We start from the raw sequence: 26,755 nt of genomic DNA, 5'->3' as shown, positions 1-26,755 counted from the left end.
TTTAAAATTAGTCAAACAGTCTTTTAGTACAAATAGTAAGTGAACTTACTGTCTTGCTCTCACGCATGTGACCTCCTTTCTCTGGTTATTTGTCTGATCCCTGTGTTATCTTCTTCCTGACTCTCAAGTACCTAGTGCCAGAGCCTAACCAGAAGCACAACTTAGGCAGACTGGCAAGATTTCCCAGCCTTTCCCATTAGGTCTCATTTCTCAATTTCTTGGAAGATGTGGCAGTTGAACCCCTCTCCTGGAAGATCCCTTGAAAGCCTGTTCCAGGGCCCATTCTATCTTCTTCAGGTAATGACTCTCTGGAACCCTTAAGAACGACCTCACTTTTCAGTGACCACTCTCAGCTTGCATTTTTCTGTTTTTTCTCTCATTGAAAACAACTATACCTACCACATTCCATAGCACGAAGTTGGGCTAGGTTTAGCTTCCCCATTAGACTGGGAGCTCTTGGGGACAGGGCTCGCGTTCTAATCTGCTTAATATTCCAAGCAGCTGGCACACAGCAGATGCTCCATAACTGTTTGTTAGATGAAAACACTCATGTTTCTAACTTGGTAACAGACAGGAAGTCTTTTAAAGATTTCAAACAAGAATTTCACAAAACTGAAGTGTGATTGGCTCCTGCCCCAAAAAAGTAGCAGAAATGAGCTGAGATGAATTAGACTAACTAGAATGCTAAACTTAGATCACGAGCTCCTTATTGCAAAATTCAGGCTTACAAAGAAGGAAGTAGGAGAAACCACCAGGCAGCTCAGGTATGACCTAAATCAAATCCTTTATGATTATACAGCAGAAGTGACAAAGAGATCAAGGGATTATATCTGGGTGACAGAGTCCCTGAAGAACTATGGACGGAAGTTTGAACCATTATACAGGAGGCAGAAACCAGAACCATTCCAAAGAAAAAGGAATGAAAGAAGGCAAAGTGGTTGTCTAAGAAGGCTTTAGAAATAGCTGAGAAAAGAAGTGAAAGACAAGGTAGAAAGGGAAAGATATACCCCTCTGAGCACAGAGTTTCAGAGAATAGCAAGGGTAGATAGGAAGGCCTTCTTAAATAAACACTGCAAAGAAATAGAGGAAAACAATACAATCACAGAGACTAGAGGGGGGAGCCTGGTGGGCTGCCGTCTATGGGATCGCAGAGAGTCGGACACGACTGAAGCGACTTAGCAGCAGCAGCAGAGGTATCTTCAAGAAAACTGGAGATATGAAGGGAATATTTCATGCAAGGATGGGCATGATAAAAGGCGGAAACAGTAAGGGCTTAACAGAAGTAGAAGATATTAAGAAGAGGTAGCAAGAATACACAGAGCTGTACAAAACAGGTCTCAATGACCTGGATAACCATGATCGTGTGATCACTTACTTAGAGCCAGACATCCTGGAGTGTGAAGTCAAGTGGGCTTTAGGAAGCATTACTATGAACAAAGTGAGTAGAGGGACAGAATTCTAGCTGAGCTCTTTCAAATCTTAGAAGATGAGGCTGTTAAAGTGCTACACTCAATATGTCAGCAAATTTGGGAAAATCTGCACTGACCGTAGGACTGGAAAAGGTCAGTTTTCATTTCAATCCCCAAGAAGGACAATGCTAAGCAATGTTCAAACTACCATACAATGTGCTCATTTCACATGCTGGCAAGGTTATGCCCAAAATCCTTCAAGCTAGGCGTCAGCGATGCATAAATCAAGACTTACCAGATGTACAAGATGGCTTTTGAAGAAGCAGAGGAATCACAGATCAAAATGTCAACATTGGTTGACAGGAAAAAAAACAGGAGAATTCCAGAAAAACATCTACTTCTGCTTCATTGACTACACTAAAGCCTTTGACGGTGTGGATCATAACAATCTGTGGAAAATTGTTAAAGAGATGAAAGTACCAGACCACCTTGCCTGTCTCCTGAGAAATCTGTATGTGAGTCAACAAGCAACAGTTAGAACCTGACATGGAACAACAAACTGGTTCAAAACTGGGAAAGAAGTATGTCAAGGCTGTGAGCTTCCCAGCAGACCCAGTGGGTAAAGAATCCACCTGCAATGCAGGAGATGGAGGCAGACACAAGAAAGTGAAGGGGACCTAAAGAGCCTCTTGATGGGTCAGGGAGATCCCCTGGAGGAGGGTGTGGCAATCCACTCCAGTATTCTTGCTTGGAGAATCCTATGGAGAGGGAAGCCTGGTGGACTATAGTCCATAGGGTCACAAAAAGCCAGACACGAGTAAAGAAATGGAACACACACACATGCATGCACACACGTCAAGGCTACATATTGCCATTCTGCTTATTTAACTTATATGCAGAGTTCAGTACAGTCCAGTCACTCAGTCATGTCCAACTCTTTGTGACCTCATGGACTGCTGCACACCAGGCTTCCCTGTCCATCAACAACACGCGGAGCTTGCTCAAATCCATGTCCATCGAGTCGGTGATGTCATCCAACCATCTCATTCTCTGTCATGCCCTTCTCCTCCTGCCTTCAATCTTTCCCAGCATTAGGGTCTTTTCCAATGAGTCAGTTCTTCCCATTAGGTGGCCAAAGTATTGGAGTTTCAGCTTCAACATCAGTCCTTTCAATGAATTTTCAGGACTGATTTCCTCTAGCATGGACTGGTTGGATCTCCTTGCAGTCCAAGGGACTCTCAAGAGTCTTCTCCAACACCACGGTTCAAAAGCATCAATTCTTAGGTGCTCAGCTTTCTTTTTCGTCCAACTCTCACATCCATATATGACTACTGGAAAAACCATGGCTTTGACTAGATGAATCTTTGTCAGCAAAGTAATGTCTCCGCTTTTTAATATGCTGTCTAGGTTTGTGACAGCTTTTCTCCCAGGGAGCAAGGGTCTTTTAATTTCATGGCTGCACTCACCATCTGCAGTGACTTTGGAGCTCAAAAAACTAAAGTCTATAACTGTTTCCATTGTTTCCCCATCTATTTGCCATGAAGAGATGGGACCAAATGCCATGATCTTCATTTTTTGAATGTTGAGTTTTAAGCCAGCTTTGTCACTCTCCTCTTTCACTCTCATCAAGAGGCTCTTTAGTTCTTCTTCGCTTTCTGCCATAAGGGTGGTGTCATCTGCATGTCTGAGGTTATTGATATTTCTCCCCAAGATCTTGATTCCAGCTTGTGCTTTATCCAGCCCAGCATTTTGCATGATGTACTCCGCATATAAGTTAAATAAGCAAGGTGACAACATACAGCCTTGACATACTCCTTTCCCAATTTGGAACCAGTCTCGTGTTCCATGTCCAGTTCTAACTGCTGCTTCTTGACCTGCATACAGATTTCTCAGGATGCAGGTAAGGTGATCCAGTATTCCCAGACTACCTGGGAGAATTCTCAACAGGTTGTTGTGATCTATACAGTCAAAGGCTTTGGTGCAATAGTCAATAAAGCAGAAGCATATGCAGAGTACGTCATGTGAAATGCCAGGCTGGATGAATCATAAGCTGGAATCAAGATTTCCAGGAGAAATATCAACAACCTCAGATATGCAGGTGATACCACTCTAATGTTATCATTAAGAAAGTGAAGAGGACCTAAAGAGCCTCTTGATGAGAGTAAAAAGGAGAGAGAAAAAACTGGCTTAAAACTCAATATTCAAAAAACAATGATCATGGCATTTGGTCCCATCACTTCATGGCAAATAGATGAGTAAAAAGTATAAGCAGCAATAGATTTTATTTTCTTGGGCTCCAAAATCACTATGGACAGTTGTGCTTGCTTCTTGGAAGGAAAGCTATGACAAACCTAGACAGAGGATTAAAAAGCAGAGTCTTCACTTTGCCAACAAAAGTCTGTATAATCAAAGCTATAGTTTTTCCAGCAGGATGTATGGATATGAGATTTGGACCATGAAGAAGGCCGAGCACTGAAGAATTGATGCTTTCAAATTGTGGTGCTGGAGAAGACTCTTCAGAGTCCCTTGGACAGCAAGGAGATCAAACCAGTCAATCCTAAAGGAATTCTACCCTGAATATTCACTGGAAGGACTGATGCTGAAGCTGAAGCTCCAATACTTTGGCTGAAAAATGCAAAAAATGGACTCACTGGAGAAGGCTGTAACGCTAGGAAAGACTGAAAGCAAAAAGGGTAGGGAGAGGCAGAAGATGAGATGGTTAGACAGCATCACTGACTCAGTGGATGTGGATTGGAGCAAACTCAGGAGATAATGGAAGACAGAGGAGCCTGGTGCAATGTGATCCATGGGACTGCAAAGAGTCAGACATGACTTAGTGAATGAACAACAACAAAATGCTGAGGGATGACTCATTATAAAATGCTTTATAATTACTTTGCCAACAAAGGTCCGTTTAGTCAAGGCTATGGTTTTCCCAGTGGTCATGTATGGATGTGAGAGTTAGACTGTGAAGAAAGCTGAGCACCGAAGAATTGATGCTTTTGAACTGCGGTGTTGGAGAAGACTCTTGAGAGTCCTTTGGACTGCAAGGAGATCCAACTAGTCCATCCTAAAGGAGATCAGTCCTGGATGTTCATTGGAAGGACTGATGTTGAAGCTGAAACTCCAGTACTTTGGCCACCTCATGCGAAGAGTTGACTCATTGGAAAAGACTCTGATGCTGGGAGGGATTGAGGGCAGGAGGAGAAGGGCACGACAGAGGATGAGATGGCTGGATGGCATCACCGACTCGATGGACATGAGTTTGAGTGAACTCTGGGAGTTGGTGATGGACAGGAAGGCCTGGCGTGCTGTGATTCATGGGGTCAGAAAGAGTCAGACACGACTGAGGGACTGAACTGGAAGGGGTCACACGACAAGAAAGAGATAGACAGCCACCTGGGTATCACCATCATGGTGATAGAGATAGACAGGATGGAGGAAGCTGATACATTCCCATGTTAAACACCAGCAAACACACTTTGATATTGAAGGTTATGAGAAAGGAAGCAAGGCCTTGAAGAAGGATGAAGTCTATTCCATAGTAATTTCTGAGAACAAATGGACCCTCCCATGAGTTTGCTGTAGGTTAGATGGGATTCTGGCTGAATAAAGTGCTAAAATACATGAGCTCTGGTGGTCATCCTTTGTTTTTGTGCAAGGAGTCAGGAGTTTCCTGTCTTGAAATTTCTATTATTCCATACATATATAAAAATGAACACCAAGGAAGAGGAAGGACAGAATTGGTACCAAGGGGCTAAATACCCACGAAAACAGAAACCAAAGTTACACAAACCACTCCAGTCTCCATCTGGATGAAACTAGAAAAATGTTTCAAACATCACTAAGGAAGCATATTATAATCATTAGCGCCTCTGGCTTCTGCAACTCTAATTTAACAATCTGCTTGGTTTACAAACTACAGAGAAAAAAAGTCCTGATCCATCACTGTTTGAAAACTATTAATAGCTCTTGACATAAAATAGAGATTTCAACCACAGTGCATTAAAAATAAAGTAAATCACTGGAAAAAAAAATGGATGATACAAAAACTTTGGGGACACTTACTGAAGTCCATGGCATGTCGATAATGCCACAAATGAGGCAGGATTTCCTCGGATGTGGCCCTGGTAGTAACAGTGTTCTCCTCCCTGAAAGCAGAAATAGAGAATATAAACCTTTGCCATCACAAAGAGAATCAGCCACATCATTTCACAGTCTTCTACCCACACTGCACCTTCATGTGCAACGGTCTGTACAATGTTTCATTATCCAGATTAGTATTATCAAACCATTTCTAACAGAATTATTCATAAGCACTCCCAGTGAGCTGACTCCAAATCAAAAGATAAGGAAATAAAAGTTGACTTAAATTTCCTTTTATGTAGGTGATAGATGGAACAAAGAAACACATATTGAAATGCATATGTGACCCCCAGCACCAGGAAGAGTTCAGTGAGCTATTTCCCTAGTTGAGTTCCCCTGAGGAACTCAACCTTGCATGCATGCATGTTAAGTCACTTCAATTGTGTCTGACTCTTTGCAACCTTATGGACTTGTAGCCCTCCAGGCTCCTCTGTCCATGGGATTCTCCAGGCAAGATCACTGGAGTGGGTTGCCATGGCCTCCTCCAAGGGATCTTACAGACCCAGGGATTGAACCCATGTCTCTTTATGTTTCTTGCGTTGAGAGGCAGGTTCTTTACTGATAGCACCACCTGGAAAGCTCACTCAACACTGAGTAGCAGCAAAATGACAATTTTCTCAACATTAAGCAAAATGAATACAAATCATCTGAGAGTTACTAAATTAAATTAATGGAGGAAAATGCCCTCTTTCATAGAGTTTATATTAAAACTTGACAACTTTATGATATTCTTTTCTCCAACTAGGAATGGCTTTACTGGTATGCAGTCCAGAGCAGGGTCTAAATTGAGACCGTTCTTCTACCAGCAAGTCACATTAACTAAATTTCACCAAGAGACTCATTTCTTTGAATTAAGTATTCCTGGAAATGTTAGCAGGGTAGAGCCTCTGACATGTCAAGGTGGTACCCTAGTCTAGATGCTGGCTACTCAAGAGTGTGGTCTAGAAAACAGCACCAGCACTGCCATCAACAGAAGCACGTCAGAAATGCAGAATCCCAGGCCCCACCTCAGTGGATCAGAATCGGCATTTTAACAAAGCACACAATAGTAAAAAATCCACCTGTCAATGCAGGAGATGGAAGAGACGTGGGTTCAATCTCTGGATCAGGAAGATCCCCTGGAGAAAGAAATGGCAACCCACTTCAGTATTCTTGCCTGGAGAATCCCATGGACAGAGGAGCCTGGCAAGCTACAGTCCATGGTGTCGCAAAAAGTCAGACACAACTGAGTGACTGAGGACACAGTGGAGCACTAGGTGACTCATATGCACAATAAAATTTGAGAAGCACAGGTCTAAATGACCTTTCTCATTCCCCCACTAATTGCTCATTCCCTCAGGAGCTGAAAGCTTCTAGTTCAACTGGCTCACTGAGATGTGAAATAGTGACGTAAGGACTAAAGGAATGGGTGGTTAAAGGGGCAAATGTTATCTACTTCACAATCTGTCTTAAGGACTAACCCTACTTAAAAGACACAGTGCTTGACAAGTGTAGAGGAGAGAACAGGAAGATATAGTAATGGAACAACGGTGACGATATTATCTTCACTGCAATTCTGGGGAAGGCAGCCTGTTTCTCCTCATGAGATAATCCCAAGAATAGGGCGAAGTTCAGCTTTGCTGGGGGACAAAGAGCAGGCAGGAAGGCACACAGTGCGAGCCCTGACACCTCCAAATTCCCATGGAGTCTCTGGGCATCATGAACTGAGGACTGGGGTTGGACTGGATGGAAGGTAAGATAGGGAAGTGCTTCAGGTGTGGTTCTGGCAACAGATGGAACCCAGAAGGCCATAGACTTATGGGCAGAAACGAAGTCAGGCCGTGACTTCCAGGATAGGGTTGGTTTAGATGTTAACAGCTCGAGCTATCAACTCCTTCACTTACTAGTCAAACAAGCTCAAGCAAATCACAGAGCCTCCCTGTGTAATAATCACATAAGGCTGTTCAGAGGAATAAAGAGCTAACATGCATTAAGGGCTTAGGATAATGCTTGGCACTTGGTACACACTCAGTAAATGTTTTCTACTATTATAATTACTGTGTGTCACTTATTGTCCTCCTCATTTTACACACACAATCTCCCTATCCTCACATCACTTCTACAAAGAAATACTGTCCCCTCTATTTCACATAGGAGGTCACAGTCTCTGAGAGTCAAGGTTGTCTGCTTGGGAAGTTGCCAAGTCGGGGTGCAAACTTTGTGTGAATGTGTGAATGTAACATCTATGTCCTTTCCCATATACTACTTATGAGTTGGACCTAGAAGCTCTGAGCTATGCAGTGCAAATCTAAGCTTTTCCTAGGCTGTTTTTGTTTTGCTTGTTTGTGTGTGTGTGTGTGTGTGTGTGTCTTCTTTATTTTTTGGAGTAGCAGCGGGGGAGTAAATTTAACAGATTTTAAATTCACTCTGTTGGGCGTTTGGACTGGTGAACTACCCACAAGATTAGTGGAAGAGAGGTTATTATGCTTCAGATGACCTTGATTTCCTGGACACATCTGATTGGGCTAGAAATCGAAACTTTAGCATTTGATTGTATGTGTGCGCTCAGTCATGTCCTACTCTTCGCAGCTCTTTGTAGCCTGCCAGGCTCCTCTGTCCATGGAATTTTCCAGGCAAGAATACTGGAGTGGGTTGCCATTTCCTCCTCCAGCAGAATCCTCCTGACCCAGGGATTGAACCTGCGTCTCCTGCATCGGCACGGGGATTCTTTACCACTGCATCGCCTGGGAAGCCAAGCATTTGATTGGCCAGACACGAAGACCAACAGTCAATGGGGTGACCTGGAAAGAGAATTCTACCTAAAAGTACTTCTTTACATTGGATACTGACTAAACAAACCAATGAGATCTTCTCTCATAGAGGTCTAACACTCACAGTGAAAAGTAGCTAGAAAGACAGTAGAAACAAAGATGAATGGTAATCACAAAATTACGATACCAGATGAGGGAACAATGGAAGTTGACAGGTCATTCTATGCAGGGAAAATATATCAGAGTTAAAGGCATACAAAACATATTTTATAAATTACTAGTTTTCTTTAAAATGCCAACTTTGGAAACATGTTAATTAAATCATTAAAAAGGACAAAGAATTTATGTTTTGAAACAATCCTTCATTATACTGGGGTTAAACAGATGAGTAGATAATAGAAAAAAAATCTTTCACTAATTTTCTGGTTCTGAAAAATAGGAGTCAATCCAAAAACAGCATATGATCATGATCCATCTGCACAAAAACCTAACAAATGAAGTGAAGAGCTCAATATGGTTGAATCATTATCAAATATTTTCATGACACTTCAAGAAAAGCATAAACACCAGGGGGGCTGTTCTCCATTTAGACTATTATCATTCAAATCTTGAGGCTCTCAACCAGCATTATCTGTAATTTTCCAAATAACAGTGGAAATTAATTTTTGTTGCAATTTTTTTCAGGAATTATTTGCCATAAATCAATAATTATTTCAACTTAGAACTAAAATAGTTTTCTTTTTTCCTTTAATATGCCTGGAAATATTTCTTAGTCCAGAATAGAGGCCTTAATATTTAAATGCTCCTGTCATTTATATAAATCTATTGTTAAATTATTAAAATAAATAAATAAATTTAATAGATTTTTGCTTTTAAATAAGTATTGTTATCCACTGTTTATAAGATAATAAATACTTATGGCAACAATCCTAAGAATTCAGGAGTACAGGACAAAAGAGTAAAAATATCCCCTTCCTACACACTGTCCAGGCTGCAATTGCCACCTAAAAGGTAAATACTTTTAACTTTTTTGTGTACCACAGATTTTGTGTCCTACATCAGGAATCATCTATGCATATTTAGGGAATTGTACATATACATAAATAAACATATATTCTTTCAGTGCACATATAGTTTATACAACCCACGCTGCTCTGCCACTTGATTTCTTTTTTTTCTTAAGGTAACCCTGACATCAATCTCATTCCTTCAATGAAGGCAGAATACTCCATCACAGGAGTGAACCATAATTCATTCAAACAAACCTGTACAATTGGATGGTTAGGTTACTGCAACAAACATCCTTTCATATATTTTTTGGTGCACTTCTGTTAGCATGTATGTAGGCTAGACTACCAGATGTGGCCTGGAAGGTCAAAGAATACGTGCACTTAAAATTTTAGTGGATGTTTTAAAGGAGAAATATAATTGTATTCCATTATACGTATCTGTTTTAAAAATTGCTTTGCATTTAAAGATAATAAAATACACTTTATTGAAAATTTTATATTTCAATAGAGACTAACACGTAAGCCAACTTACTCAAATCTTACCAATAATAAAGGTTCTCCATATCTTCATATGACTTTCTTGAGGAAACAGATGCTTTATGGAAGTAGATCTTATATAAATAATAACCAAAGACAGATGTTGTAAAAAAAGAAAAAAGCCAGCACATCCCAGTAGACTTCAGCTCTTTATTCAACTGCCAGTCATGGCTTTATTCCTTACTATCTCTTTGTTCCAGTAATCCATTGTCCTTGAAACTTTCCTCATACTACTTGATTTAATAACATAGTCATAATAGTACAGATGTTTAGTTTTAGATCATTAGATAGTCGTAGCTAAAAAATTATCCACCTCTACAAAAATGAACTACATATTAGTTCACATGTCATATTGGTTTCTATTTCCTGGGGGAAGAAAAGCTTATTGCAAATTTAATTCTAGGGAAGTAAAAATAATCATTTATTTGAAAAAGTCAAAGACAAACCACATTTTTATTAAGCAGACAGAAAGATCTCAAAAGAAAAGTAGAATTTACTATAAATAGGATGAGATGATTATGCATGAAAGTTACTCAGCCTGGGTTATAAAACTATGAAAACTTAGTAAGGAAAACCGATTCCAGTAACAGCCACAAGGCCATGGTCATTTGCTCTCAATCCAGATCCTCACAGGAAATTACACCTTTATCAGCTCCAACATGGACTAGGGTCACCTTTTCCAAAAAGTCTTCTCAGATTCCCTCCTCCTCATAAAATGAAACTTCCGCGTGCTTCATCCAGCCTGGCATTGCATTTCACATGATGCACTCTGCATATAAGTTAAATAAACAGGGTGACAATATGCAGCCCTGATGTACTGCATGAAGCACAAACTGGTATCAAGATTGCCAGGAGAAATATCAATAACCTCAGATACGCAGATGATGTCACCCTTATGGCAGAAAGGGAGAAAGAACTAAAGAGCCTCTTGATGAAAGTGAGAGAGGAGAGTGAGAATGCTGGCTTAAAACTCAATATTCAAAAAACAAAGATAATGATATCCATCCCATCACTTCATGGCAAATAGATGGAGAAACAATGAAACAGTGACAGACTTTATGTTCTTGGGCTCCAAAATCACTGCAGATGGTGAGTGCAGTCATGAAATTAAAAGATGCTTGGTCCTTGGAAGAAAAGCTATGACCAACCTAGACAGCATATTAAAAAGCAGAGACATTTCTTTGCTGAAAAAGCTCCATCTAGTCAAAGCTATGGTTTTTCCAGTAGTCATGTATGAATGTGAGAGTTGGACTATAAAGAAAGCTGAGCACCAAAGCATTGATGCTGTTGAACTGTAGTGTTGAAGAAGACTCTTGAGAGTCCCTTGGACTGTAAGGAGATCAAACCAGCCACTGTTTCCCCATCTATTTGCTATAAAGTGATGGGACAGGATGCCATGATCTTAGTTTTCTGAATGTTGAGTTTTAAGCCAACTTTTTCATTCTCCTCTTTCACTTTCATCAAGAGGCTCTTTAGTTCTTTGTCACTTTCTGCCATAAGGGTGGTGTCCTCTGCGTATCTGAGGTTATTGATATTTCTCCCGGCAATCTTGATTCCAGCTTGTGCTTCCTCCAGCCCAGAATTTCTCATGATGTACTCTGCATATAAGTTAAATAAGCAGGGTGACAATATACAGCCTTGACATACTTCTTTTCCTATTTGGAACCAGTCTGTTGCTCCACGTCCAGTTCTAACTGTTGCTTCCTGACCTGCATACAGATTTCTCAAGAGGTGGGTCAGGTGGTCTGGTATGCCCAGATCATCCCCAGGTAGAAGATAGCAGAAAGACTGAGATGTTTTGAATCATCATCTGAAGAATGAAAGTGTTAGCCATATCCTGGGCCTTCTGCTTGGTGATAAATGTACTATTTCATGATGACTGATGAATGTGAGAAAATGTAGATCGAAAGTGAGCCTTCTCACCCATGTACGTCTGATGCAGAGTCAAGTCTCCTTCTGTTGGTGGTTCTTAAAGAGTCATGTCCAGCCCCAAAGCATCAGCTTGTTAGAAATGCAGATTGTCAAGCCTCTCCCCAGACACACTCAATTGGAGGCTGGAGAAGCTCTCAGGTGACTTCCCCGCACTCTAAAATTTGAAAACAACTGCTTTTCACTACATCTGCCTCTGCATTCTAAAACTCCTCGTTTATTGAGCTCTCTGAAATCTTACACTAGTTCCTGAGCAGATTCTATTATAACTGAAGCATTAAGAATATAAACAGCCATGGCTCTTCTCTACTTCTTCTCTTGTTATTCCCGAACAGCTGGTTTTATCAGAAACAAAATGGAGGGGGGAGGGAGAAACAAGAATATGTGAGGATTTTACCATGTACAGACAGGAAAGAACAAAGCTACTTTTGGTAGGTGCTGGTAAGATGGTACCACACAGGATGCTTTGACCAGGACTAAAAGGGACAGAGCAATCAACGTCCCATTAGCCTGTAACTAAGGGGTCTCCCAGGATGCGGGTCATTCAGTGCAGTAGCTGTGAAAGTCACAGGCAAATCAGTATGAGTTTAGTCATTCTAAAAGGGACAGGTTAGTGCAGACATTTCCAGACCGAAACACCAGCCTGTAACCCTTGTGATCCTGCTGTCCTCCCTGAGTCACAGCTCTCTCCCCTCCTTGGTGGGCACCTGGTCCAGGACCAGCTTCTGCCTTGCAGATCAGACATCCTCCTGCATAAGTGAGATCCCTGCTCACACTAGAAGTTCACCACCCTGGACTCACATTAGTGTCACATTACCGGCACAAGGGAAGCTTCTTATAAAAGATCAAAACTTACTCCATGCCATTTATATCAGGACCTCTAGGGAAGAAACCTGAGCATTTTTTTTTTAACTGCCCAGATGACTCCAACATGCTGCCTTAGGCTGAGAAGCTATGCTCTAGCCTATTCCCCTTTGCAGGAACTGAAGACCTGCCCCTGAACTCGACTGCACCCTAAATTTCTCCCAGGCATGTGCACTGACCAGACCTTTGTTAGTGGCTGCGAAGCTGGAACCTGTTTCACCAGCTGCTTGTTTACAATAGCCTCTTCCCAATTTCCCCCTGATTGGCACTGACATGATGAACCTGCCCTCCCCTCAACCTTGCCTCTCCCTCTCAATAGTGAGAAATGACATTTTAAAGTCAGGAAAATCTCGAGCCTCCCTAGAGTCATTAGGATGAAGGAAATTCCTAGAAAAGCTAAATTTTACATTGGAGAGGATCCAGCAACTTATCCTGATTAAAATGTATAACCTGGGATTATATAGACTCAGACTGGATTCATAAAAGGGACATTCAGTTACACAGTGTAAGGATATCTGATTCCATAGGCTCCCTAAGGGAAACAGAGAGAAAAACAATCTCATCTCATTTTACAGTAAATTAAAGTTAAATAATGCTAACACACGGTTGGTAATCCATGGATCTTCACTATTGTGTGCCAAAATCTTTACCAATTCATGCCAAAACAAGAAAAAAGGGCAATTCAGTCAATTTTTTATAAAGTTAAAAGTAATTTTCATATGACTGTCCTTTGTTCTGAGATTTGCTCTTGTCTTCACTTTGATTATAAAGATTATCCATTTTAATTTTAATAGCCTTTTTATTTTGAAATAATTTCAGATTCCCAGAAAAGTTCCAAAGATGGTGCAGAAAGTTCTTGCATATCTATCACTCGATTTCTCCTGTTGTTATCACCTTACATCACCTGAGAACATTTGTCAAAAACTGAAAGACTGACATGGTATGTTACTGATTATGAGGTTCTGAACATTTATATTTCACTAGTGTTTCCATTAATTTCTTCTTTCTGTTTCAGGATCCAGTCCAGGTTACAATATTGCATTAGTTATATACATTCTTTTTGAACTGGTAGCAATGGTAAATATGATTTAGGTATTCTGAAGGCACTGTTTCCATATATGGCAAAATAAAAAGATTGGCAACCCTATACTGATCTAAAATTTGTTTTGTTTGTGTGTGTGTGTGTGTGTGTGTGTGTGTACTCAGTCATGTCTGACTCTTTTCAGCCCTATGGACTATAGCTCACCAGGCTCCTCTGTCCATGGAGTTTTCCAGGCAAGAATACTGGAGTGGGTTGCCATTTCCTACTCCAGGGGATGTTCCCAATTCAGGGATTGAACATGCATCTCTTATGTCTTCTGCTTTGGCAGGTGGGGTGGATTCTTTACCACTGAGCCACCTGGGAAATAGAAGTCCAGGATCAGGAGTATGAATGAATACTTCCTAGACTCTACTCTACTCTCACTGTAGATTTCAAAATACTTTTTTTTAAACTACCCTTATATGTCCTGTGCTGGGCTCAGTCGCTCAGTCATTTCAACTCTCGGCAACCCCATGGACTGTAGCCCACCAGGCTCCTCTGCCCATGGGGATTCTCCAGGCAAAAATAAAGGAGTGGGTTGCCATGCCCTCTTCCAAGGGATCTTCCCAACCCAGGGATCAAACCCATGTCTCCTACATTGCAGGCAGGTTGTTTACTGTCTGAGCCACCAGGAAAGCCCAAGAATACTTGAGTGGGTAGCCTATCCCTTCTCCAGGGGAACACCCTTATACAAACAGGGTTAATTTAAATGACTAACTAAAACACAATTTTTAATATAATCCATGGAAATAATTTTTGAAAGGTTACTCAGTAACACTTTGCTATAATATTAATAACAATCTCGGATTCCTCATTGCCCAGGATTGTCCTGGACAATCCTTTCAAGGATGTTTGCATAGTGGAAAGCCTTTGAAGATAGAGAGATGTCTCCCTCTAGAGCAAAGAGCAAGTATGTTTACTTCCTATGATAAAAGATTCAGGTTTTTCAAAATCAGAATTTCTCTAGTAACACAACAGACTGTGTGTGCAGGTGTCACCTGGCCCTTTTCCTCGGTCACCCTCTAGGGATCGAGGCTCCAGATACAAGTATAAGAAAATGTTGATGTTCTGGCTACTTCTGTTGCCATGAGAACAAAGTTCTTTGTCTTTGACCCAGGATCTCTTGTCTTCTGCCAGCATAGATGAAACTGCAACAGCCTAACTTGTTGATTTGTAAGTAGGATAAAATCTCAGACCCTCACAGTTGTTGAATCTTGAATTTCCATTTTCCCCTAAAAATTAGGTTTGTTAACAAGGAGTCTCCATTCCCACATTCCCGTTTTCCCATAGGATACAAATTAGCTGCAAACGAATAAGACACACATTGTCCATCTTATTATAGCTAGCCTGTCTCTCACTTATGCCATGGGTTGGTATCTTTGGACATTTGTGTTTGCCATTCCATTCCAGGGTACAAGTGTTTGCTGCTGCTGCTAAGTCACTTCAGTCGTGTCTGACTCTGTGCAACCCCATAGACGGCAGCCCACCAGGCTCCCCCGTCCCTGGGATTCTCCAGGCAAGAACATTGGAGTGGATTGCCATTTCCTTCTCCAGTGCATGAAAGTGAAAGGTGAAAGTGAAGTTGCTCAGTCGTGTCCGACTCTTAGCGACCCCATGGACTGCAGCCTACCAGGCTCCTCCGTCCATAGATTTTCTACGCAAGAGTACTGGAGTGGGGTACAAGTGTTTGAGCTGTATCCAAATTATCAGCTCATTCCAACATCTAAAGGTAAATGATTCTTAAAAAATCTCTGCACTGCTTTAATACTCATTGATAAGCACTTGCAGATTAAACATCAACCAAAAAACATTTTTAAAAATTAAAAGGAGACAAATCTAGCTAACAGAAGAGAGAATAATTTTATTTAAAAGATGCATGTACCTATGGCTGATTCATGTTGACATATGGCAGAAATCAACACAATATTGTAAAGCAATTATCCTTCAGTTAAAAATCAAGTGTTTAAAAAAAAAACATGCATGGTTAAGAATATTGTTGCAGCAAACATTCTTAAATATTTCAGCAAAAGTTTCCACAAGAAAGGAGAAAAGAGAGAACTAGAAAGCCACTGGATATGTTAATAAATAAAAGTGATAAAGAAAAAAGCTTCTTTTTGGAAAATGGTGAACACCACAGAAAATAGGGACCGTAGAGTTCTCGAGTTAAAAAAAAAATTACAGATCCAGTGAATTTAAAATCTATTTTTATTGTTGTGCAGGAATCTGTTCTTATACTGTTTTCCCTTGGGTAATGTTAGCTGTTGAAAACAAAACATGAAAACAGGGATAGGTTCCCAGGAGTTAAAGCTCCCAAGTATCCTAAGTAAACAATTGTTACCATCTTTTGAGATGCAATCTATTTTTCAAAAAGACTTACTCCCTCTCCTCTCATATGTAGGCTCAGGCACTTACAGCACATACTCCAATTATTTTTACATTAAGACCTCCATAACAAATTAGCAAAACCTGGGTGGCTTAAAACAAAAACACTTCATTCTCTCACAGAACTGCAGATGGGAATCTGAAATCAAGGTATTGGCAGAGCCATACTCTCTAGAGAAAATTCCTTCCTTACTTCTTCCTAAATTCCAATGGTTGCCAACAAGTTCCCAGTGTTCCTTGGCTTGAAGCTGTATCCTCTAATCTCTGCCACCATCTTCACATGGCATTCTTCCTGTGTCTCTGTATCTAAACTTCCCTCTTATACAGATAACAGTCATGGATTAGGGTTCTCCTCTTAACTTGATCAAGTCTGAAAAGATCCTGTTGGCAAAAAAGACTACATTCACAGGTACCAGGGGATATGACTTTTGTGGGGACGTTATTCAACACAGTACAAATTCTCATCTCTTTTCAAGTAACCACGTGAATTTTTTTATTCATGATCCAGAGATGTTGATTCTAAGAAGCTTGGTTCAGTGAAATAAAATGCAAGTGTCTACAGCAGCCCTCACCTAAAAAGATTAACCCATATCTTAATTACCTCTAGCCAGACATTCTACTTTCCCATAGCTTCAATGAATAATACTCATCACCTTTTTACACAAATATACAGTAAACCTGGTAATTCAGCTGGTAAAGAATCCACCTATGATGCAGAAAACCCTGGTTCGATTCCTGGGTCAGGAAGATCCCCCGGAGAAGAGATGGGCTATCCACTCCTGTATTCTTGGGCTTCCCTGATGGCTCAGACAGAAAAGAATCTGCCAGCAATGGGGGAGACTCAAGTTCGATCCCTGGGTTAGGAAGATCCCCTGGAGGAGGACACGGCAAACCCACTCCAGTATTCTTGCCTGGAGAAGCCACATGGACAGAGGGGCCTGGTGGCCACAGTCCATGGGGTCACAAAGAGTCAGACACGACTGAGTGACTAAGCACAACACAGTAAACCTGACCTTCAGTTCTTTTATTAAGTCAAACAGAGCTTTCAAATTGCTTATTTTTAATCAGAGAATAGGCAAGAGAAATTATTTTTCAGCTGTCAGGTAATTGTTTACAGACACACTGATATAACAATGTCTGAGCAGACTATGAAAACATTCTAGGTTCCCACAAAATGCTCCTCAGCAGCAAATTACAGTAAAGCAGAGAGGGTACTTGGCAGGTTCTCTGGGATGCAGTTCTAAATTGAGAGAATGGAAAATCAATGCGAAGCACACACAGTGACTAAATAATTACAAGCTCATGAAATTATAACTCTTTCCAGGAAACTACTGCATTATTGTATTTTAACAAATAATAGATGCTTAAATATATTGCTCTATATGAATTCTTTAGCACAAGACATGCATATTATGTAAAACCTTATTCTATAGCTGATGTTTGAATATCATTGGGGAAGAAATATAATTGTCTAAAAGGCAGTTCTAAAAAATGACAGCATATCCCTAAAATGAAGGAAGAAAAAGATTTTTGTTCCATCTGAAAAGAATAACATTTTTGTTTCTTCTCTTCCTTTTTTTTAATCTAATAATATGTAACTACATGAGGCTTTAAGGTAAAGAAAAAAGACATTGTTTTTCCACTATCTCCTTTAATTTCACTTCCATTCTGTCACCCACCCATTTGCTCTTTAAAAAAAAAAAAGGAAGGATAAACAGGGAAAACTTCTAGCTGCCAAAGCTAGGCTGCATTGCAGCATCTCTTTCTCCTCTTATATCTTGAACCTTAAAAACTGTGTTCAAGAACTCAACACTAGTATTCAATGGTCATTTCTATTTCTCCACGGATGATTTTGAATTAGCCCAAGATTAATTTAAAGATACAAACAAAGGGTTGGCTTACTAAGGACAAACTTCTCAAACAAAGTCCTTTGGGGAGGCAGACTAATATTTAAGGATTTTATCTGTCAAAAAGTGACACTAAATCTGAAAAAAAATTTTCACAGCAATATTTCTATGAGTACATGAGTGTCATTTGCCATTTGGGGGGTATTTTCCTGTACAATGAAGGATGGAGTTGAATTTGGTGATCTCTAAGGTTTTTCCTGGGTCCACGAATTGCAGTCTATTTTCTTAAATCAAAGATTACAAACTTTCTATTTCTTTTAAATAACCAGGCCAACTTCCAAAGAGTTAATACATTTTACATTGCATTTACCATTAAAAAATTAAACCAACAGTGAAAGATGTGTTTGGAAAATTTTTAAATGTTTCATGTAAAAATTTTAAACAATTTAAAAATTATTTACACAATTTCTATAATTTATGAGTCATAGTATAAAAAGATATACATATTTATAGGCAATGAAAAATGTATGAATCAGAACTTTTAGGAAACTGCTTTTATCATCCTTAGATGCTTACAGAAAAGAAAGATTGATAATTAGTAAGTTATATTTTGGGTTTCCCTGATGGGCTCAGATGGTAAAGAATCAGCCTGCAATATAGGGGACCTTCATTCCATCTCTGGGTCAGGAAGATCCCCTGGAGAGGGGAATGGCAGCTCACTCCAGTATTCTTGCCTGGAGAATTCCATGGACAGAGAAGCCTGGTGGGCTACAGTCCACAGGGTTGCAAAGAGTCTGACACAACTTAATGACTAACACTCACTTTTTTCACTTTTTCAAGTTAAATTTTAGCTCAGTGCATTATGAAAAGAACAAAGGAGAAGTTTTTAAGTAAAAGAAAGTAGGCATTGATAACGAAAGTAAAGCTCATTCTTTGAAACAAACATTTTAATAAACTCAAATAAGATTAACCAAGTAAGAGTAAAGGCACAAATAAAATATAATAGAAATGAAACAGGAGATGCTCTGATACAGAATGATCAGACCTTACCAGACCTTAAAAACCTAAAATGATTTGAAGCAAATTTAGCAAAATACAACATGTATCTACACATGTATCTGTTACCATATTTTATATAACTTCTAATATGTTTGAAACATTTCAAAGTTACTGAAATTTTTATCATAGGTCAACTGCTGGTATTTCATGACTTGAAATTCAAAAGTAATTTAGAAGTGACTCTAAAATACCTTCCAAACACAGCACATGAATATAATCAGTACACAGGATGACCTTAGCATCAGGTGAGCAGATGGAAGCCCTTCATTTTTCCTGTTTATATTCACTGCATCTTTTCACAGCAGGGGGAATAATCTGCTCTCCCAGATCCGTCCAAATTGAACTTCTCCCCACATACTGTTGGGTAAACAGGAGAAATTACCCAATTTCCTAACATGTGACTTACTTCATTCACTTATTTTGTTGTTGTTGTTGTTCAACATATATTTATTGTCTTTGAGGTCCATACATTATGCCAAGAGCTAGGTATGCAGTCCAAGCTCCCCTGGGAGTTTGCTCTTGGAGTAACTTCTCATAGAATGTATAATCTAGGGCATAGAAGATTGCCTTCTTACAGAGCAGGGCATAAAGAAGTGCTGTTGGTGATTGTGATATGCTCCCTGCATCACGAGAAGAATCAGAAACCAGCAGTGAAAATGAGTGGAGGGCACCAAAGACCTATCCAGAAATTCTTTTCAAATTTCCACTTTACCTCAATAACAATTTCAACATGGAACATTTCCCATAACCAAAGCTCGGAGCTACATGTCTGTCTTTCTCATTTAACAGATGAGGAAAAAATGAACCATGGAAGAAATAATTAACTTGTCCAAGGCCACATGAAAATTAATTGGCATATCAGGATATGAATGTAGGTCTATCTATCTCTAAATAGAGGGCCTTCCAGGTGGCATAGGGCTTCCCTAGTAGCTCAGCCAGTAAAGAACCCTCCTGCAATGCAGGAAATCCTGGTTCAATTCCTGGGTCAGGTAGACCTGCTAGAGGAGGGATAGGCTACCCACTCCTGTATTCTTGGGCTTCCCTGGTGGCTCAGCTGGTAAAGAATGTACCTGCAATGTGGGAGACCTGGGCTTTACCCCTGAGTTGGGAAGATTCCCTGGAGAAGGAAATAGCTAACCCACTACAGTATTCTGACCTGGAGAATTCCATGAACTGCATGGGGTCACAAAGAGTTGGTCACAACTGAGCGACTTTCACTTTCCAGGTGGTGCTAGTGGTAAGAACCTGCCTGCTAATGCAGGAGACATAAGAGACTCAAGTTCAATCTCTAGGTCAGGAAGATCCCCTGAAGGAGCGCATGGAACCCATTTTAGTATTTCTTGCCTGGGGAATCCCATGGACAGAGGAGCCTGGCAAGTTACTGTCCACAGGGTCAGGTTACACAGAGTCGGACACAACTGAAGTGACTCAGCATGCATGCATCTCTAAATATAGCCTCAGGCTCTAAGTTTTACTGCCTCCAAACTACAGATCTATCCTATATTTAGAAACAAATGAAGTGACTAGTTTCATTTATTAATACTAGTGGAGAAAAAATATTGATATTTTAAAAAAATCAGCAATGTAACATGATCTCAAGAAGACAGCATTTACTTTGTCTGAAAAGTCAAATTGCTATGTGGACTACCTATTGACCCCACTCAGAATTATCCAAAAAACCACTCTGCCTTCTAAAGACATTTAGAGGTGCACTTCCAGCTTTTGAGAATATGAAGAGAAGAGAAAACACAGGCATAAAATAATCAGTACATGAAGTCCAAAGGCAGACTTGGTCTTGTTTCCATTAGGTCATACTTGATTGTTTGGGTTGAGGCTCTGCTCAAATATTATACTCCTACCTTCTCTCTATTTTTTTTTAAATTAATTTTATTGAAGCACAGTTGACTTACAATGTTATGTTAATTTCTCTTGTACAGAAAAGTGATTCAATTATAATATATATATAATTGAATAATTAAGAATTTCTCATATTCTTTTCCATTAAGGGTTATTATAGAATGTTGAATATAGTTTCTGTGCTATATATCCTGTTATTTATATATCCTACATGTAGTAGGTTGCATCTGTTAATCCCCAAATGCCAATCCTTCCTTCTCCTAACCAACCCCCTCCTTGGCAACCACAGATGTATTCTCCATGTCTATCTGTTTCTGTTTCGTAGACAAGTTCTTTTGTGTCATATTTTAGATTCCACATATAAATGATGTCATATAATATTTGTCTTTGTCTGGCTTACTTGACTTAGTATGATAATCTCTAGGTCTATCCATGTTGCTGTAAATGGCATTATTTCAGTCTTTTTTATGGTTATGTAATATTCCTGCAATACAGACCCAGGTTTGATACCTCGGTCAGGAAGATGCCCTAGAGAAGAGAATGGTAACCCACTCCAGTAATCTTGCCTGGAGAATTCCATGGACAGAGGAGCCTGGCGGGCTGCATTCCATGGGATCTCCAAGAGCAATTAACACTCATATATATATATGCCACATTTTCTTTATTCATTCATCTGTTGATGGACATTTAGGCTGTTTCCATGTCTTGGCTATTGTGAATAGTGCTGCTATGAACATACGGATGAATGTTATCTTTTCAAATTATCGTTTTATCAGAAAATATACTTACAAGTGGGATTGTTGCATTATTAGGCAGCTCTAGTTTTAGTTATTTGAGGGACCTCAATAGTGGCTGCACCAATTAACATGCTCACCAACAGTGTAGGTTCTGTCTCTCTTGTACAACTGTCTCCATCTCTTCTTCTGCCCACCCTCTCCGGTTTCTTCCTTTTCCTCTCACGCACCAAGGTCCTGCACATCAAGGCCTCTGGGCCTTTGTACATACTAATTTCACTGTTCCCTTCCCATTTCACCTCCTATTACTTATCATTTAAACGTCAAAGTTTATCTCATTTCCTCAAGGAAGTCTTCCCTAACCAACCAGACTAGATTAGGTCTCCTATCAAACGCTCTCAGAACAATAGAAACCTCTCTTTATGGCACTCTCATAACTGACATTGTAAAAGACCTATTGGTGGTTATTTTCATTATGCCTATCACCTCTACTAAACTATCTGCTTTACAAGGGCAAGAATTATATCATATGTTGTCCACAGCTATCTCCCTGACCCAATGTCAAGCTCTCAATACACATCTATTGAATGAAAGAAGGCTGAGAACACAAGAGGGGTGTCTGACCACTGGAGCTTCTGTATATTCTGCCAGAAATCTCTAATGTCAGCTTTTCTGCCTAAATGTCTAATCTCACTTAATCTCCACATTGCCTAAATTTGTAGGAGCTTCCTATGGGGATAATCAAATGCACTGGCACCCCTCCCTTTTCTATTTCATAGTGTGCTAGTCACTCAGTCGTGTCTGACTCTGCCACGCCATGGACTGCAGCCCACCAGGCTCCTCTGTCCATGGGATTTCCCAGGCAAGAATACTGGAGTGGGTTACCGTTTCCTTCTCCAGGGGATCTTCCCAACTCAGGGATCAAAGCTGGGTCTCCTGCATTGGCAGGTGGATTCTTTACTGCTGAGCCACCAGGGAAGCCCAAATGCCAAGGTGCCAGTTTTCTAGTTGTTACCTGTTCTTATTTTTATAGTAGCCACTTACTCACCAGAAAATAAGAACTTTTTATAAATGAAAAAGAAAATAATACCAGTTTGGGACAATACCAAGGGAATAACTTGCGATTTCTTTTTTTTTTTTTTTTGGCTTCCAACCAGTTTCAAACTGATCAAAAACATTTCCACAAATTACTTCTTAATCACAGTTCACTCTGATTTCAAAAAGTTTTCTGAAAGTAGACCTGTATAAGACATTATATAATACAAAGATTAGTTCTGCAATTAGAATTAAAATAGGAAAAATATTCTATTATAGAATAGTTACTTGGTTTCATATATAGAAACACTATTAGTGCTACTTTGATTTTTTTAAATTTATGACTGAACATGTTTTTTTTTAAGTTTATAGATAACATCTTGAATATTAACAGATTAAATAATCATTTAGATACTTATTTGAAAAATTTTTTACACAGAAAGAAAATAAAGAGGACTTTCTACTCAAACAGGTTACAAACAGAGCTTAGAAACAGAACTCATGCTGACACCAGCTGTCACAGTCCATTTCTCCTTTTTCCCAGCAATGAGATATCTGACCTGTATAAACTGGTAATGGGCCAATATATTTTTTTCACACTACAGAGTTAAGACTACTTGCAATCTTAACAATGCCATTAAGGAAGCTGATGCATTATACATGATGACTGACCTACAGCAACCTTGCTTTGGTCCCAAGGGAAAGCAAAATTTACTTAATTCCCAAAGAATTTTTTTCCAATAATACAAAAAGAATTAAATCATGAAACCTGAGACCTCACTGAAACCACACTGATTACAAGATGGCAGAGGAACATATGTCTGCATAAGCCTGCCAGGGGGAAAATGCACAGTGTCCAGCTCATCAAAAAGATGCTAAATAGATGACTAACAGTGGATAAAAAGTAAAGTTAGGAGACAAACCTGGAATAATTGTTACATGTGATCAAGATAACAGATATTTTATCAGTTTGTTTAAGAGATTTGTGTAGCTCTTTCACTTTCTTCCATGTGTGTGTGTGTGTCTGTATGTTGGGGAATGAAGGGGATGGGCATTTTGAAGCACCTTGGCAGGGATACAACAAAATATTGTCTAGTTTTTTTGCAGAATGATGACACGTTTCAGGTTCCCTGCTCTTGTCCATAAAACTTTACATTTCCTCCACAGCAGACAAAAATACATGTAAGAATAAGATGGGCATAAGAACGAAGCCATGTGTTTGCCATGTGCAAGATGGCAACATATTTCATATGGTTACAGTTTAAAAGCCACAGCAATTCCCTCTACTGAACAATACTCAGTCTAATTTCCAAGGAGTACAAAGAAAGACTAAAAATAAACCCCAAGAGAAAATGATTGAAAAAACAGGGCATTCTTAGAAGGCATTTACTTTTCTTTAGGATAATGGAAATTTTATATTTAGAAGAAAAGAGACTCACCCAAACCAAACGATTGCAACTCCAATTCATGGCTTACTAAAACATCTGCTAAGGAAGGTGTGTTGATAATTGTAAATGGTAAAATGACATGCTGTAATTTAAATATCTGTATTTTGATTCCTCTGCTACTGTAATTATTGGTTTCCATAAAGAGCATAAATTATAGTGAATAATAGCATGAATTCCAGCATCAGACTGCTTGGCTCCAAATTCCAGGGAAAGTTAGTTAAATTTTATGTGCTCAGTTTCTTCATCTGCAAAATGAGGATACCAGTGGTACTACTGAGGGAGTAAATGATTTAAAATATGTAAAACACCTACTAGACTAGTGCCTGGCAAATAGTAAGTACCATACAAATGTTTGCTATTTCTCCAACTGCAACTACTAATTCTACTTTTATTATTCTTCAGTGCAGTTATCAGTATTGATCTCATTGAGAATATCAACATAATTCAAAGAGGTAGAGATTGTACAAAATGGGAAATTCAGGATGGTAAAATTTAGAGCACTTATGGGTATAATAATTATTTGCAAAAATACAAAATTTTGAGAATGATATAAAGTCATTATAGCAAATCATCATATTTTTAAATTCTGGTAAAGTGATCGTTTCTTTAGCCAGAGAGAATATGCCACCTATAGCCTTAAGGAAGCAAAATGAGTTTGGCCTTGTGAGACATGGTTAACTCTTCCAAGTGACTAGCATTAAACTGCTGGCAGCAGTTATTCGCCTCTAAGATGAGACTAGCCTTGGAGTTAATAGATAGTGAAAAAAAAAAAAAAAAGCATAGTCTTTCCATGGGACAGTAAGACAGTAACATATGGTGATTATCAATCAATGAAAGTAGCTCACTAGGACACCCTATGTGTGTGTTTAGTCATTAAGCCACGTTCAGCTCTTTTGCAACCCCATGAACTTAGCCCTCCAGGCTCCTCTGTCCATGGGATTTTCCAAGCAAGAATACTGGAGTAGGTTGTCGTCTCTTCCTCCAGGGGATCTTCCTGACCCAGGGATCGAAGGCAGGAGGATTCTTTACCAGTGAACTACCACAGAAGCCCAGGACTTGCTTTACCAACCATCAGATAAATAGTTTTTCCAGTTACACTTTTGTTCAGCATTTAAAATACTTCATAAAACTTCTGTGAGAATATCATGGCTCCTTCAACAGTAACAAGAAAATTGAATCACTCTTTTTGATATAATTCACCATTAAAAATGAAAGCATTTAAAAATGGGAAGCCACTCAAACCCACAGGACCCAAAGGAGGAGGTTTCCTGTACTGGTCCTATTTGCAATTACAGAATCATCTCTGAATTAGAAGATCCTGGAATTGAATCACACCATCCCTGAAATTCAACTCAATAATTTCTAATCAATTATTAGAAGATTAACCCTGTTTATACATTTACTTTTTAGAAAGTTTAGATCTCATTCTTGCAGGCTTCTTATATCCTGAGGTTAAGAAAAATCTTTTATGTCAGCTGTTAAGAGCTAACGAAGTCATTAAATATAACAAAGTTTAAAACTAGTTTAGCTATAGCTAATAACTAATTATTATGTATAAGGAAAATATATTGATCAATATTTCTTTGATCATTCTAATTTAATTACAAGTCATATTGATGTTAAGTCATGGCTAAACTCTTTTAGGGAATGTACTTAAGAAAAAATGCTTCCAAGTCATCTAATTTTAAAATATGTATATTTGTGGTTAAATTATTTTTTTAGTAGTGTAAACAAATGTTATGTCCATAGCTATGACATCTGAAATGTTCTCTCTGGCCAAAATAACTTGTGTGAGGTACCTGCATGCCCATCTCACCTATGACAACTGCATCTTTAGTTTTCCTTTGCACCAGAGGTTCTGCTCTGAGTTTAGGCTCAGTGCTGAGAGTCCTTAACCTAAATCTCCCCGCAAGTGCAGCAGAAGCACAGGCATACAGATTCTAACATATGGGTAGTCGCATCTGCCAAACATTCCTATCATTGTAGCAGGAGTCCCTCAAGGACCAACTAAAGGTCTTTAATTGATAGTCTGCCCTTCAGCTGGCCTTAAAATGATTACTGGGTTTCTTTACTGGATAAATACCTCCCCGTCTCCTCAGAGTCAGGGAAAATGCCTGAAACTTTAATTTGAAATTAAGGGTGATAAACCTAAGAGCTTAGGTGACAACTATAAATAGATCCATTTAAAAAAATTCCTTTATAAAAGCATCTTCATAGGCCATATGACTTCATTACTGTCTAGGTGACTAAGTATTCTTCCCATATCCAAGAAGTTCTAGAAAAGCTACTATAGTGAGAATTCAAGATAGAAAGCCTGTTTCTGTAACATAAGGAAAAGATGTAAATAAGAAAGACATTTTGGAAAAGAAGTACTGCTGCTGAGTTGTTCTCCTTAAAATAAAAAGAGAGAGAGATTTTAAATAGCCTTTGTATAGATTACTTGGCTACTTTGTATAGATTCCGTGGCTATTGCTTGTATTTCATCTCAAAGACAGCCTCAAAAACAAAGATATTCTAAAAGCTATTTTTGAAAAAAAGATTCATCACTGATACAGCAGTATGGGAGGCTCTGTACTAAGGCATGCAGCAAAATTTACTGCACACCAAGGTCTGGTTTTTCTTTTCTATTTAATCATTTACTCTTCTTGCTTCTATAGAAAGAACCAA

The 26,755-nt window shown here is 39.2% G+C and overlaps 1 protein-coding gene across 9 annotated transcripts in view; it reads right to left on the bottom strand.

Annotated features, from left to right (window-relative positions):
• Positions 1-26,755, bottom strand: part of ADAM22 (ADAM metallopeptidase domain 22) — a 239,367-nt gene that overhangs the window by 85,121 nt on the left and 127,491 nt on the right. For all 9 annotated transcript variants that reach the window (XM_042248675.2, XM_042248676.2, XM_042248678.2 and 6 more), the window contains exon 5: positions 5,478-5,560. In XM_042248675.2, coding sequence (XP_042104609.1) covers positions 5,478-5,560 — 83 coding nt within the window. The remainder of the gene's footprint in view (positions 1-5,477; positions 5,561-26,755) is intronic.

The sequence above is a fragment of the Ovis aries genome, chromosome 4 (assembly GCF_016772045.2).
Source record: "Ovis aries strain OAR_USU_Benz2616 breed Rambouillet chromosome 4, ARS-UI_Ramb_v3.0, whole genome shotgun sequence".
Taxonomy (NCBI): Eukaryota; Metazoa; Chordata; class Mammalia; order Artiodactyla; family Bovidae; genus Ovis; species Ovis aries.
The sequence above is the reverse complement of the archived record's forward strand: the minus strand, read 5'-3'. Positions and strand labels throughout refer to the sequence as shown.